Source organism: Rhyacophila brunnea, unplaced genomic scaffold (genome assembly GCF_057557595.1).
Source record: "Rhyacophila brunnea isolate RB1 unplaced genomic scaffold, BYU_Rbru_1.0 scaffold_9, whole genome shotgun sequence".
NCBI classification, from domain to species: domain Eukaryota; kingdom Metazoa; phylum Arthropoda; class Insecta; order Trichoptera; family Rhyacophilidae; genus Rhyacophila; species Rhyacophila brunnea.
The window spans coordinates 24471848-24486620 of record NW_028233361.1 but is presented as its reverse complement, the minus strand read 5'-3'; the positions used below and the strand labels follow the sequence as shown (position 1 = coordinate 24486620).

General features: G+C 34.4%; 1 protein-coding gene across 2 annotated transcripts in view; it reads left to right on the top strand.

The window, feature by feature from the left end:
• Positions 1 to 13842, top strand: part of LOC147063423 (tyrosine-protein kinase Src64B-like) — a 289724-nt gene extending 275882 nt beyond the window's left edge. For both annotated transcript variants that reach the window (XM_085960121.1, XM_085960122.1), the window contains 6 exons: positions 4545 to 4710; positions 5346 to 5507; positions 6041 to 6257; positions 6466 to 6719; positions 7514 to 7701; positions 10651 to 13842. In XM_085960121.1, the coding sequence (XP_085816247.1) occupies positions 4662 to 4710; positions 5346 to 5507; positions 6041 to 6257; positions 6466 to 6719; positions 7514 to 7701; positions 10651 to 11385 (1605 nt within the window). In that variant the 5' untranslated portion in view covers positions 4545 to 4661 and the 3' untranslated portion in view covers positions 11386 to 13842. The remainder of the gene's footprint in view (positions 1 to 4544; positions 4711 to 5345; positions 5508 to 6040; positions 6258 to 6465; positions 6720 to 7513; positions 7702 to 10650) is intronic.
• The last annotated feature ends 931 nt before the right edge of the window (positions 13843 to 14773 follow it).

Below are 14773 nucleotides of genomic sequence, written 5' to 3'. Positions count from 1 at the left end.
CGCACTTTCGATGTCCTAATGTCCAAAAGTGATATCAGTTTCGCGTAATGTCCAAACTTCCGTGTTAGGCCGTCGCTGATTGATGACATTACAGGACGCCCATTTTACGGCCATTGTAGTGCTTAAATACAAACCGACACGAAATCTAGGAAATCAAATGTCCGTATTAGTTCAATTCTGCTACGGTGATGGTCGGAGATGCTGCATTTTAGACCCGCCATACTTCGTGCCCACGCGTCACATGATTTCGACCCATAACATCGTATTATAATGAAAGTGCTGTAACCACTTAAGGGTGTTTCCTGAAACCCTTGCTGTACACCTTTTTCATGTCTGCATTGCTTTGATTATACTATTCCATGATTCCACACTTACGCTACTAAATCATAGAGGATTCTATCTCTTTAAAATTGTATTAAAAATAGATTTATTCATTATTTAAGGGGGGACATGCTCGGCGTAGGTCAAAATGGAGCTTTTATTGTATTTTCAAACCATGATCCTGGACATTCCTTAAACGTTTTAGATAATCTATTTATATAATTTTGAAGCCTTATTATCCTTTATATTTATTTTAAACATTTGATGACTGCATAAAGTATTTTTATTACATAAAATAGTATTCTTTTAAACCTCTCGCTCTAATGTTTTGGAATATAATCATATTTCGATACATGAATGTGCAGTGGTGTTAAGATTTTTTACATTTATTAATTTTTAAACGCATTTATAAAACCATTAGTATAATTTATGACGAGATAATTTTAGTAAAATATTCACGATAAAAAATTATATTGATAATCTCTGTGATCCCAAATTTGACAATAATTAGGCATTTTATTATTCAAAAAATCGGCAAGATTAACACATTTGAAGATAATTCTAAAGATACTAATTATAAGCTATGTCTTTGACCATTCAAGTGTGATAAACATTATACGAATAATGATTGCTTTATAATAATTATTGACCTAAGAATAAGGTAGTGTTTTTTTGAAATACGCCATTTCTTTTGGCAATCCCCAGTGGTTAAGCTACAACATACGGCCGTAGCCATAAATTGACAAACTATAATTAAACTAGGGAGTAAAATTGTGTTAACGCGCGTGTTCAAACACGCGCGTCAATATCATTTTACTCCCTATTTCAATTATAGTTTGTCAATTTATGGCTACGGCCGCATGTTGTAGCTTAACCACTGGGGAATGCCAAAAGAAATGGCGTATTTCAAAAAAACACTACCTTTTTCTTAGGTCAATAATTATTATAAAGCAATCATTATTCGTAAGATGTTTATCACACTTGAATGGTCAAAGACATAGCTTATAAAAGTATCTTTAGAATCATCTTCAAATGTGTTAATCTTGCCAATTTTTTGAATAATAAAATGCCTAATTCTTGTCAAATTTGGGATCACAGAGATTATCAATATAATTTTTTATCGTGAATATTTTACTAAAATTATCTCGTCATAAATTATACTAATGGTTTTATAAATGCGTTTAAAAATTAATAAATGTAAAAAATCTTAACACCACTGCACATTCATGTACTGAAATATGACTATATTCTAAAGCATTAGAGCGAGAGGTTTAAAAGAATACTATTTTATGAAACAAAAATATTTTATGCAGTCATCAAATGTTTAAAATAAATATAAAGGATAATAAGGCTTCAAAATTATATAAATAGATTATCTACAACGTTTAAGGAATGTCCAGGATCATGGTTTGAAAATACAATAAAAACTCAATTTTGACCTACGCTGAGCATGTGGGCCGTTAAACATGGAACGAAACAAAAATAATATTCCTCCATTGCGCATCTATTCTATACACAAGACTGCTTTCGGTCCGCTGCAGCAGCTAAATAGGGTAGGAAAGTATCGAATTATTAACACGTATTGTAACAATTACAATAATTTAGTTATAATTGTTACAATAAGTGCTATGTTTTAACAGCACCTCTCTTGGCTGTGATAAATTTTAGACCGAGATAGACAGTTTTGACAGTTCAGCCGGCTAACTTATTGTAATTGTTACAATAAGTCAATACTTTCCTACCCTATTTAGCTGCCGTAAGTGCCAAAAGCAGTCTTGTGTATAGAATAGATGCGCAGGAACGAAAAAATACAAATTATTGAAGTGAAGGAAATATTACTTCTTGTTTATTAAGAGACCTCATATTCTCTTTGCCGGAATAGTTTTCTTTACGTGTTAGTCCCTCACCTTTCTGCAATCTAAGATTTCTAAGGTCTGTGTCAGTAGAACTCATGAATTAGTATAACCATCTGAGGCATCCAATTTTTGCTTTAATATTCGGACGCGCCATGAATAAAGACAAGACAGCGCGGATGACACAAACGTACCTAATAATTATGACACACGTTCGATAATCACACGTGGATATGAGCACCCGTAGTTTTAGCTGCATTATTCTTCGCTAGACTCAAATTGCGGAGTGTCTGGGTATGGGGAACGTACCTGTAAAAGTGCGGGGAATCTGCGGTTGAAGAGACTAGATGCTATAAGTTGTAGGTGGGGTAAACGCGGAAGTTATTGGTACCTGCTAGATTTTTTTAACCTCGCCTCCTCCCACCTCCTTAAAAATTAATAATAAATTAATATGGATTTTCAATATGGACCTCCCCCTCATACTAGTTTTCTGTGTGCGCCTGTGCCAGTAAATACAGCCAGTATTTACACTAACACTGAACCAATCAAACCAAACATCAACACGATCGAATTAGTGGCTGAATCATTTCATATAATTGCTATTTAATGTCGACGATTTTGTTTGTTGGATCTACAAGTCTGCTGTTGTACTTCATGGAAATTCTTTCAATAAATTGCAGAAATAATAAAATTAATAAACCATATTTTTTAATTATTATTTTTAACTATGATGGCATTCAGTAGGTATTTTCTTCAGGCGATAATAAAATTTCAACGCAGCACCGCTGCTCTTCCCTTATCTCAGAAATTATCTACGAAGTCGAAATCGGATATGACTAAACACATCAATCACATCTCTTACAATGTCCAAGATTTTTAAAACTATGCGTTTAACAACAGGCACACCCCTACCTCTTCTTCAATATACTCTAACGGAAAAGTTTGAAATCCACTGTCGTACACAACGGTTTAAGGCATACCTCAGTTGAGGCTTGGTCTAAAAAGATCGTGACTAGGCGATGCGTGGATTGTGCAAATGACACGTGCCGAACGAAATATAATTTGTCATATAAATCCAACATGCGTCCATTTAATGTTCTGTTTATTGTTCTATTAGTAACAATAATAATATATTTATTGACATGTTTTCTTTTTCAAGTAAATGGGTAACATTTTTTAGTCATCTTTACACGATTTAAGAATTAATACCCCCGTCGCCATCACGAAACAAATTGACGTGTTCACAGCTCAACATTCGCTCTCCGATTGCCAGCGATTCCAAAATTTCGTCGCGCCTATAGTTGAAAATTATTTGCCGTTTCACTGAAATACCGTCTTAACAGAGTTTCACCCTGCACCGCAGTCGTAGAATAAATAATTGCTATGGAAACGGAAAGGGGTGAAGTGGTCAGACTTTTTAAAAAATGGCGCTTGAGATTTTGCTATGTTATTGTAGGGCCAATATTATGCTCACGAGCGGCAAGTCGTTGGTCACTGCTTTCCCTTATTTTTTGATAAGGGTTTTTTTGTAACCTGTGTCAGACATTTGTGAGTTACAAACAGTGGTTTAATATATTTTCGTTTCTGGAATCTAAACATGGACGTTTTAATACCACTTTGACATATTATTTTCCCTGTGGCATCGAAATGTTTTTTTGAAAATGTTATTGTAAAAAAAATGGGATATTTTACTGAAGGCGTACTATTTTTAAGTTCTCTTCATATTATTTTATTGATTAGAGATTTGCTATTATTATCGAGTTTTTTTGGAAGTTTTATGTTTGCTAGTTTTCATTGTCAACCTGGCTCCATACGAGTTTACGAATCCGTCATAGTTTCCGTGATTGTTCATCAATGGATTTGAATAACTTCTTTCGCGTCAAATGAATATGATTATTATCTCTTCTGTGTTGATTTTAAAAATAGTGTATATAACATGAAATAGGAATTTTATCATTCCACAGTGCATTTTTTCGGAATCGCAAATACATAAATATTATCAGAAATATTATTATTAGAAATAGTCATTTAGATTATTTTTATTACTTATAAAGTATATTTCATTATATTTATTACACAAGCTTATCTAATATTATATACATAATATTATTATTGTATACACATTCAGTCAATTAAAATCATTGCAACTAGATTAATAAAACCATATTGTGCTTCAGTCATGGATATCTGATTGCACTCACCCAATTTATTTTATATTACCAAATAAAAACAATATTTTTTATTATATTTTGCGAACTTGCGCCGAAAATCCATTATGTTCAAGCAGGGAAAAATATTCAATACCTAATGAATGTTACAGATTTTGTTTTATACAAATCATAAAATAACAATGCGTTTCTTGATTTCCAGGTTTGTTCCCTGGACGCTAGATGTGATGGATGCTGAAGGGGGTTTCCACGCCGGAGGGTTGTGAGGAGCTTTTGAAGAAAGAAGTCTAACAGCGACCAGTCAATTGTTATCCTCACGATGGGAAACAAGTGCTGCAGCAAACGTCACGATGCCGATAGACCTTTGGGTAAGTATTGTCTAAATTTATTTATTAACTAGAGGAATAATTACAAATGTAACTTTATTAAAATATAATAAGAGAGTACCTATAGGTAGGTACCTACTCTATAGTATAAAAATATAATTTAAAATTTGCAACATTTCTTTAGGGTCATGTTTTTGTGAAGTGGCATATAATTAAATAGAACTATTTACCGAAAAATTACCTTTGACACAACTTAAATAAAAGAAAATATAAATCTTCTCTACCTATAGACATACACAGAGCTTTAAACTTCAGTAAACAGGGTTATAGCACATTCTACTAAAATTTAAGGGTGGTCCGATACTCTCAAACACGGGGTGGTCTTATTATAATTTTTTTGTTAATGATCCCATCTATTTGAAACCTTCACTCTAGTTTCCTTATGGACAGTTAGAAAAACATGGGTGTTGTTGATCTACTTTTTTAGGTACTTAATGGAACTTGAACATAGCATTGTATTTTATGTGTGTAGCAAAGGGAGAGTAGGGAGTCAAGAGGCGTGAGGCCGAAAGCGACCAGGGAAACACAGCCTCACCAGTATCGATATAAATAAACAGTGTGTTAAAAATTATATTTAGAGGGCAAAGGAACTAATATAACTATTGTTCTGTTGACAGTTTATCCGGCGTTCAAAAAGAATGAAGCAGGGTTTGGAGGTGGAGGCCTGGCGGGTCTTGGGGCGGGCACAGGCGGAACCCTCGAGACCCGCTACTCGGGAGAACCAAATAATCGGATGAACAACCGACGCGGCGCTGACATCGTGAGGACACGGACACCGTGTAAGATATTCCATGTAGTTTTTTTTATATATACCTGTATGATCTATAACTAGGAATACAAATACAGATATCTGTACATTGTATTTCCATTTACTGCAAAAAATGTCAAAAGTTTGAAACGTAATAATTATTAATCTTGACAATCCTCTCTAAATGTATTTTAGAAATATATTCTTCAGAGATACCTATTCATATTCTTTCTAGATTTCAAACGTGTCGCACGATATGATCCATTTTATGGACGATCGACTCAACTTCAAACCTTACTGTTTTGAGTGAATCCAATTTTTAAAGTCATGTTTTTTACTATATTATAACAAAATAATGTCGTCACAATTATATACATTATATTAGACATTGTTGAACCTTTTCACTGTCAGGCAAATTTGGAATAAAATAAATTACATTAAAATTACAAGGAAATTATGAAAATTTCTAAAATTTAATAAAGATTGCTGCATTCTTAAATCTTGTGTTTTATTCATTTGGATAAAAAGAATAGTCTTAATTAAATGCTGTCATTTTGATTACAGCACATGCAGCTAAGCTGGCAAACCGGCGCATCGTGAAGGCTCTATGCGGATACAAGGCCCGTGCAGACACAGACATTTCGTTCCGCAAGGGAGACCGCATGGAAGTGCTCTCTGACTCTGAAGCTGACTGGTGGAGGGTACTCCATCTCACCACCCGCCTTGAGGGCCTCGTGCCCGTCAACTTTGTCGCTGAAGAGAGCTCGGTAGAGAGTGAAGAGTAAGTTATTTTTTCAAACAAAATGCTTTTCATTCTAATATGATCTGACTTGTGCTATGTTAGGGCACTATTATTCCTATTCAGGGTGACCCAAATGAGACTAATGGATGTAAAACCCAAATATCTTACCCTCTTGGAAAAATGTTAATTGTCAGTCATTCCTTTTTCTATGCAAAACAACTTAACCATTATCTTTGTCTTCTTTTAGTTGGTTCTTCCCCCACGTGTCTCGCAAAGAGGCGGACAAATTTCTCTTGAGCGGAGAAAATCCTCGCGGTACGTTCCTGGTGAGACCTGCCGAGCACAACCCGCACGGTTACAGCCTCTCCGTGAAGGACTGGGAGGATGGAAAAGGATACCATGTCAAACACTACAAGATAAAACCTCTAGACAATGGCGGCTTCTTCATCGCCACCAATCAGACTTTTCCCAATTTACCCGCATTAGTTCTATCTTATACAAGTAAATTTTTTTTAAAGTACTAATCATGTAAAATATAATTAGTGTACGAAACAGAGAATTGAACAGGAATAATATTGGGTCTTACAGTTGCAGAAGACGTTAACTCACATTTTCATAGTATCTATAAGTTAGAAAACAACTGTTGTGACTACTATGTAATCAACATCACAATAAATTTACTGTCGTAATTGATAGATAGATTATTGAAAACATTTTAAAATATAAATATGTCATCAAAAATTACTGAAAAACCCTCAAATTGGGACTTGGCATACAAGTTTAGTGGTCTCAATTAATCGGACTAATTGGGGATGAACGTAATCCAGATAATCTAATAAATAATAAAACATCTATTTTCCTTCAAAAATAAACCTTTTCAACAGCATTTTTTGTAAAATTCAAATTTAATAATTATATATTTAAAATTATACATTTTTCTTATAATCATACGAAACTCATGATCAAATAGAAATCGGGATAATCGCAGTGTGGATAACCAAACTTCTACTGTAATATGAAACTAACTGTTGGAATGTCACACAAGAATTTACTGAGGAAATAGCTCACATGACAAATGACATTATTTCTTGTCATTGCGATTGGTTAGAGTGTAGTTAGCACCTTCTGTTTTAATCTTGAATGCTGAATTAACAATGTTTAAATATTCCAATAATATATTTTATTAAATGTTTATTGGAATACTTGTCTAGTTGAGGAAGTTTAAAAGGTGTACTAACTGGCATTGCTAATTAATATTATTTTATATTATGCAATATTACTTTTTTTAATTATAGAGAATGCACTAGGATTGTGCCATGTCTTGGCCAAGCCGTGTCCTAAACCAGAGCCGCAAATGTGGGACCTTGGTCCGGAGCTTCGTGACAAATGGGAAATACCGCGTTCAGAGGTTGAGTTATCAGAAAAATTGGGCCAAGGGAACTTTGGCGAAGTCTATTATGGCAAGTGGAGAAATAATATTGAGGTAAATACTTTGACTTTATTTTATTTTGGCATTACAACTATAAAATATTGCACAATTTAAATGTTTTTACCTATAACTACGAGGGTGGGTCAATAATTCCTTAGAAAAAAGCATTAAAACAGTTTTTATTTTTGTATTTTTTTTTTATTTCTCAACATAATCTCCTTGGAGCTCAATACACTTGGTTAGACGTTTCTCAATTTTTTTTAAACCGTCAGAAAAATAAGTTTTCGGAAGGTCCTCAAAATAAGCATTTGTCCGATCGATGACTTCTTCATTTGAAAAAAAACGTTGTCCACTTAGCCATTTTTTTAAGTTTGGGAAAAGGAAAAAGTCACTGGGGGCTAAATCTGGCGAATACGGTGGGTGGTCGACCAATTCGAACTTCAATTCTTCAATTTTAGCCATTGATCGTAAACATGTGTGAACACGGGCATTGTCCTGATGAAAGAGGATTTTTTTCCTGTTTAAATGAGGCCGTTTTTCTTCAATTTTGTTTTTTAGCTGGTCCAATAAAGATGCATAATAATCCCCTGTTATTGTTTTTCCTTTTTCCAAATAGTCAACGAAAATAATTCCACGTGCATCCCAAAATACAGTAGCCATAACCTTACCAGCTGATTTTACGGTTTTGGCCTTCTTTGGACATGGTTCGCCTTTCTCAATCCACTGCTTTGACTTTTCTTTCGTCTCGGGAGTATAGTGGTGTATCCATGTTTCATCTACAGTCACAAAGCGACGAAAAAATTCATCCGGATTGCGTTGCATGAGCGACAACAGGGCTTTAGAGGCCACCACCCTATTGCGTTTATTGTCGACTGTGAGCAAACGCGGCACCCATCTTGCAGAAACTTTTTTCATGCCCAATTTGTCATGTAAAATAGAAATGTCACTACCTTTTGAGATCCCTGTAACCTCAATTATCTCACTCAACTTTAATCTTCGGTCACTTAACACCATATCGTGGATTTTATTGATCATTTCTGGTGTAGTCACCTCTACAGGACGTCCTGAGCGTGGTTCATCCTTTGTTGATGTACGACCACGTTTAAATTCATTTAACCAGTTATAAATAGTTGCAAGTGAAGGAGCAGATATGCCGTGAACTAAATCCAACTCATTTTTTATTTCCTTTGCTGTTAACCCTTTTATATTAAAATGTTTAATAACAGCTCTAAACTCAATTTTCTCCATTTTTGTAAACAAGCAATTTTTTTTTTAAATGTACGAAAATAAAAAACAACAACCCGACCAATCTGATTGAAACTTCGCAGCATACTGAATCGGTAGTGCCGCTGCATGAAAACAAACCGCTTACAGTACTAGTCGCGCCACCTGTCGGCTTTTCTAAGGACTTATTGACCCACCCTCGTATTTTATAGTATATATATTTTTTCCTTTAAGTTATCACAGACACTTAGTTTCAATTCAAACATTCTTATAAAAAAAAATACAATTAAATATTATTAATAGAATAGCTAAGCCTTTTTTATTATGCATATTTTGGTTTATGTCGGAACTAGTATAAATACTTGATCTTTTTCACCCTACTTGACTATACCCATAATCGAATGGCAGAGCACCTAGAATCGTAGTGGAAATTGTGTTTTCTGTGACCACAGTTAACACAATCACTGCTAACCATTGGCGGCTCTATGCTCGATGATTTGGTAGGTCAGTTTTATATTATTTTAATTTGCCTTTTCGTTGTACACTTAAAAGACGTATAGCAAATTGGCTTTTTATACATTATAAAAGAAGTGCTATAAATTGTTAGTTAAAAAGATAGATACCTACTTAACCTTCAAAAAAAATGTCTATTTTCACATCAAACAATCAAAAATATTTAATAAAAACTCCTTAGCTTATTAGCTTCATTTTTCATTAAACTGTCACTATCAGAAAAAGTGTTGTGTACTGTTATGAAATGGCGGGATCATGTATATATAAACACTTTTTATATTTCCACTGATTTTATTGGAAGGTAACTTTTACGATTAATATAGCAAATTACATTTTAAAGGGTAACTTTTATACAATGGTTTAACTGTTTAACACAATGAATGCAGTCGATGCGTTTTAGTCAAAGGTTGTATTTAAACTAAACTAAAAAGCTATTTTTGGTTGAGTACTATAATATTACAAATCAAACAATGACATTGCGTAATATGAAACTTTCAGACAACAATAGGAAGTTTGAAATAATAAAAATATAAAAAATAATATGGTTGAAACCATGCTTGGTAGGTAATATAATACATGCTCGATGAAATCGCGAGGCAATAATAATTAATAACGGAACAACGTTTTATACCTGTTTCCTTTAACACACTGAAAAATGTATTGTTATCTCTTTCTGGGACAGTGACGAAAATCTTGCCTATGCTGTGTCAAAACAAATTCAAAAAAAGACGTGCGAAATGTGTGTTTTCTCCGTTTCACATATAGAAAATGAGAGAGAAAGAGAAATATGTAGAAATATTTTATCCCGGCATATTCCCAAATGCCCAAGGTATAGCGACCGAGCGGATTCCTTTTGTTTGAATTTTATACACACAGTTCGTCCGTCCGTGTGCGTCTCGCCTTGACGTGTTAGCCAATAATTATTATAATACATTGTACCTACATCTTAGATTATAACCTACATAGATTGTAAGATGTTTATTTTTGGAGGGTCATTGACCAATTGACCTAATGGACCAGCCGCTATTGCTGCTAACCATATAATATGTGGACAAGAAACGTGACACCGCGTTGATACATATAAGTATAGTTTCCGACAACTATAATAATTTTAGGTGCGGCAGTTTGGAAAACTATTATGGAAACCTAGCAATATACCAATCACATTGTGATACCACCCAGTGACCTCTAGTTATAGTTGTCAGTATCGTTGTAGCATCTGGCAAGTTAATCTATTTTTTTAACAAAACTTATTGTATATTCCAGGTTGCTGTAAAGACATTGCGTAAGGGCACCATGTCTCCACAAGCCTTCCTCCAAGAGGCGGCCATCATGAAGCAGTTCCGGCACAAACGGCTGGTAGCGCTGTATGCAGTCTGCTCACAAGAAGAACCTATCTACATCATCCAAGAATATATGAGCAAAGGCTCTCTACTGGATTTCCTCAGAACCGGCGATGGAAGATACTTACAATTTGAAGATCTGATCTACATAGCGGCTCAAGTTGCCTCTGGAATGGAATACCTGGAATCCAAACTCCTGATCCACAGAGACTTGGCAGCGAGAAACGTTCTCATCGGTGAAGGCAACATTGCCAAGATTTGCGACTTTGGATTGGCGAGAATTATAGAAGACAACGAATATTGCCCGAAGCAAGGCTCCAGATTCCCCGTCAAGTGGACGGCACCGGAAGCGATAGTTTACGGAAAGTTTTCAATCAAAAGTGATGTTTGGTCGTATGGCATTCTACTCATGGAGCTCTTTACATACGGCCAGATTCCGTACCCCGGAATGCACGGTAGGGAAGTCATAGAACAGGTGGACAGAGGCTACCGTATGCCCAAGCCTCCCGGACACCACTTACCCGACGATATATACCGGCTCATGATGATGTGCTGGGACGCCACGCCTGACAAGAGGCCTACCTTTGAATTTCTCAATCACTACTTTGAGAGTTTCACGGTTACCAGCGAAGTTCCTTACCGAGAAGTGCAAGACTAAAACGGTTATCGATGACAGTTCATTTAAAGTGGTGCTTCTGACAATTTTTCTAATAGTTTATTAACTACATTGGCAATTATTGTTGGCGTTCACACACAATATTATGGAGTTTTGCTACATCGCTTATGATAATATTTCAAGGAACAAATCGATTGCGTCTCTCTGAAAACATTTGTTGCGTTTCTTGGGTATCATAAGACAGTAGATGTTTGTTAGTGCCATAATTTAGGTGAACAGTGTATGGTTATATGTGATTAATTAATAAAATTGTTATCAAAACTGAACAAAGTGAAGGTCACAGTATTATTTTCATTTCCGCCTGTGTTTATTTGGTCAGTGTTTTTACAATATATTTTTAAACCTTCGTTTGATGTAATTATCATGGATAGTTAGCCAAATTCGTATATCAAAATAACTCACAAATAACTTGCATAATCCCAATTAATTATTATTTTCTTTTGAAACGAATACTGACCAAATGAATAGAAGCGTCTTCTTTCCAAAGTCTTTAACATTTTTGTTGATGTTTAAATTGTCTTACAATAATGTAACATAGCCGAATAGTATTTTCACCTCAGTCAACCACAATAATATATTATTATAGGAATGTGTCAAGTGGGATATAGAGCCACAAAATGTCCAAATTATCATAGTATGATAGAAATCGAATCAAGTTTCATTCCACATTAAAAGACTGACTCTAATTAAATAACTTTTATCTAATCGCATCCTTTAGCAAGAAGTAATTATACAATCAAGAATCCTAATTTTCTTTCTCATTTTTATAGTACTTATCGCCTACTTAAGTATTAAATCACAGAAGACGTGTTTTATCAGATTTTTTTTGTCTGCATTTATCAATGGTTGAATTTTCCTTTGTGACAAAAAAAATTTCGTCGATGAGTCGATGAGTCGATGCAGGGGCCTATCTACAATAACATAGTATTGAAATAAATGCAAATAAAGATTTTGCTTCTATGATATTCATTAAATTACTGAACTATATCTTACAGATATATGTACTACATAGAGCTTTGTGTCACCAATAAATATAATTATGGCATTATCGAAACAGGGGCTAACTCAAAACATGCATTTTTGTAGTTGGGTCCCTGTGATCCTAAACCACCACATTAGACCAGCACAATGCTTGAATACATTTGATCATTAAATCATTTCCTGCCATAAATAATTGTTTTTCAGTCTATACACATTAGATAATTGAGTCGCTTAGTCACCAAACCCGTTTTGGGTGATTTTTCAATAAAATTAGTTTTAAATGTACGTATGTGCTATACTGATAGGTCTACCAGTTTATCGAGGTGCGAGTTTTAAATTCCGTCCTGTTTCGTCAAAAAATCAAAATGAATATTGACCCGCGTTGCCAAACCCAATCTAGGATAAATAAATAACAGGTTACTAAATCCGCTCTGCATAGCCAACCAATTAGACGTCGCAATTCAGGCCATAATTTTTAGCATACATTTTAATCGCTCCATGTTGACTCACCACTACTAGCATCAACATCATTGTAAATGCACAAAACAGTTTTTCGTGATTTATTCGAAACTAAAAAACTTCCATAGCTGGTTTAGCGAATAAGCGATTAAATTTAACTGCATTGCATTTTCAATCCTTTAGTGATTACCTACATGAAGAATATACTATCATGTATGACTATAAATATTTCTTTAAAATTATATCTATCGTTAAAAAATAGACAAGTTGCATATATGAGGTGGAGTTGTCTTTTATGATTAATATACCTGTGAGAAATGTTTGTTGCTTCTGAGAAATTGTAATATAACTTGAATTTGACATTACATATACGTTCACCTGAACATTATTACATTTCTAAACTACCTCGATTAATGGATATAATTATTAATTGATAATTTCTAAACGATATCAAAAGAAAGCCTGAAACTTATATAATTTATATTATGTATGTAGGATGCCATTTGCGATATGATGCATTTGTAATAGGTATTCTTTTGTGAAAAGTTCAATAGTATTTTGTCCTGATAAAAAATCTGATAATTTAGTTACATTTTTCTGCACAAATCAGATATGCCAATATCATAGCGATTGTGTGAAATTTGACTGATTTTCAGTTGATCTCAATTATTTTAAATCAAAGTATTAATGTAAGACACTGATCCGTGGAAAGGAAAGAAATTACGAAAATTTAATTCAATCAACCATAAAATAAATTATATTCTAATTCATAATTTAAACAATGCCATTAATACGACAAATACCATATAATTTAATTGCACTGCATTCTGTATCTTGGGCTACTTCAATATTCTAGTATACTTCGATAGACTATAGGAGGCCTTTGTACCTTCTTACCGGTACATCATCACAGCCATTGTCGGAACTGAATATTGCCCCGCTCTTGCACATACATTTCTATGCAGATTTCGAGTAACATTTTCGCAGTGCCCTTCGTTAAAAGCCAAAAAAATTGTTGAATTTGAATAACCCAATTGCATCGAATCTGTCTGTTCATATTATTAAACCCAACTCTTTCTCTATGAATATTCTCACTTCATTCTGTTAATATCTTCTTCTTCTTGGTCGTTCCCTCATGGCTGAGGTTCGTGACCAAGACTTTCCACCCCTCTCGATCCTCTGCTTCGCCTTCCCTAGAGGTTACCCAAAACCACCAGTAGTCTCTCCAGGTTTATTATATTGTCAAGAGCCGTTCCTGTATCTGAAGTCTCCAGATGATTGACTGGTTCGTCCTGTGCTCTGTCCAAGAAATACAAAGCATTCGGCGCCAATACAACATTCTGTTAATATAAAAAATCTGTTATTTTTTTCCTATCCGCGGGTCTTGAAAAGCATAGTCCTATTTAAAATGATTGTAATTTAATGTTTAGATTAATTTTAATAGATTGTTATACTGTATAAAATATTCAATTATTATAATATCTGACTGTATTATCATCAGAGACCTCGGTATAACTCTGCATGTTAAGTATACGTAATACTTTAATGTTACTTACACTACACTTAATTATTTTCGAAATTGAAAAATTCTGATACTTACACACTAACAATGACATATTAAATGGACGACTCACTTCATACCCGGCGCGCACGAGAAAATGTGCATGAAAGTCATTCACAGATGTATAGGTAGATGTCACGTGACCATTGACGTATCCGTTTCCATTATGCGATACAAGCTTCGAGAATTTATAGTAATATAACCTTTATTGTAATGGCGTATTAGTGTCATGACTCATTGCGTTAGAAACAGATTCTCGGTTACTTACGACTTCTCGGAGATTAGACGCAAGTGAGCCCAGCGAATCACAGCCGACTGACTGTCCAATGGTTCCTGTCATTCAATTGCATTGAATAAACATTCATCAAT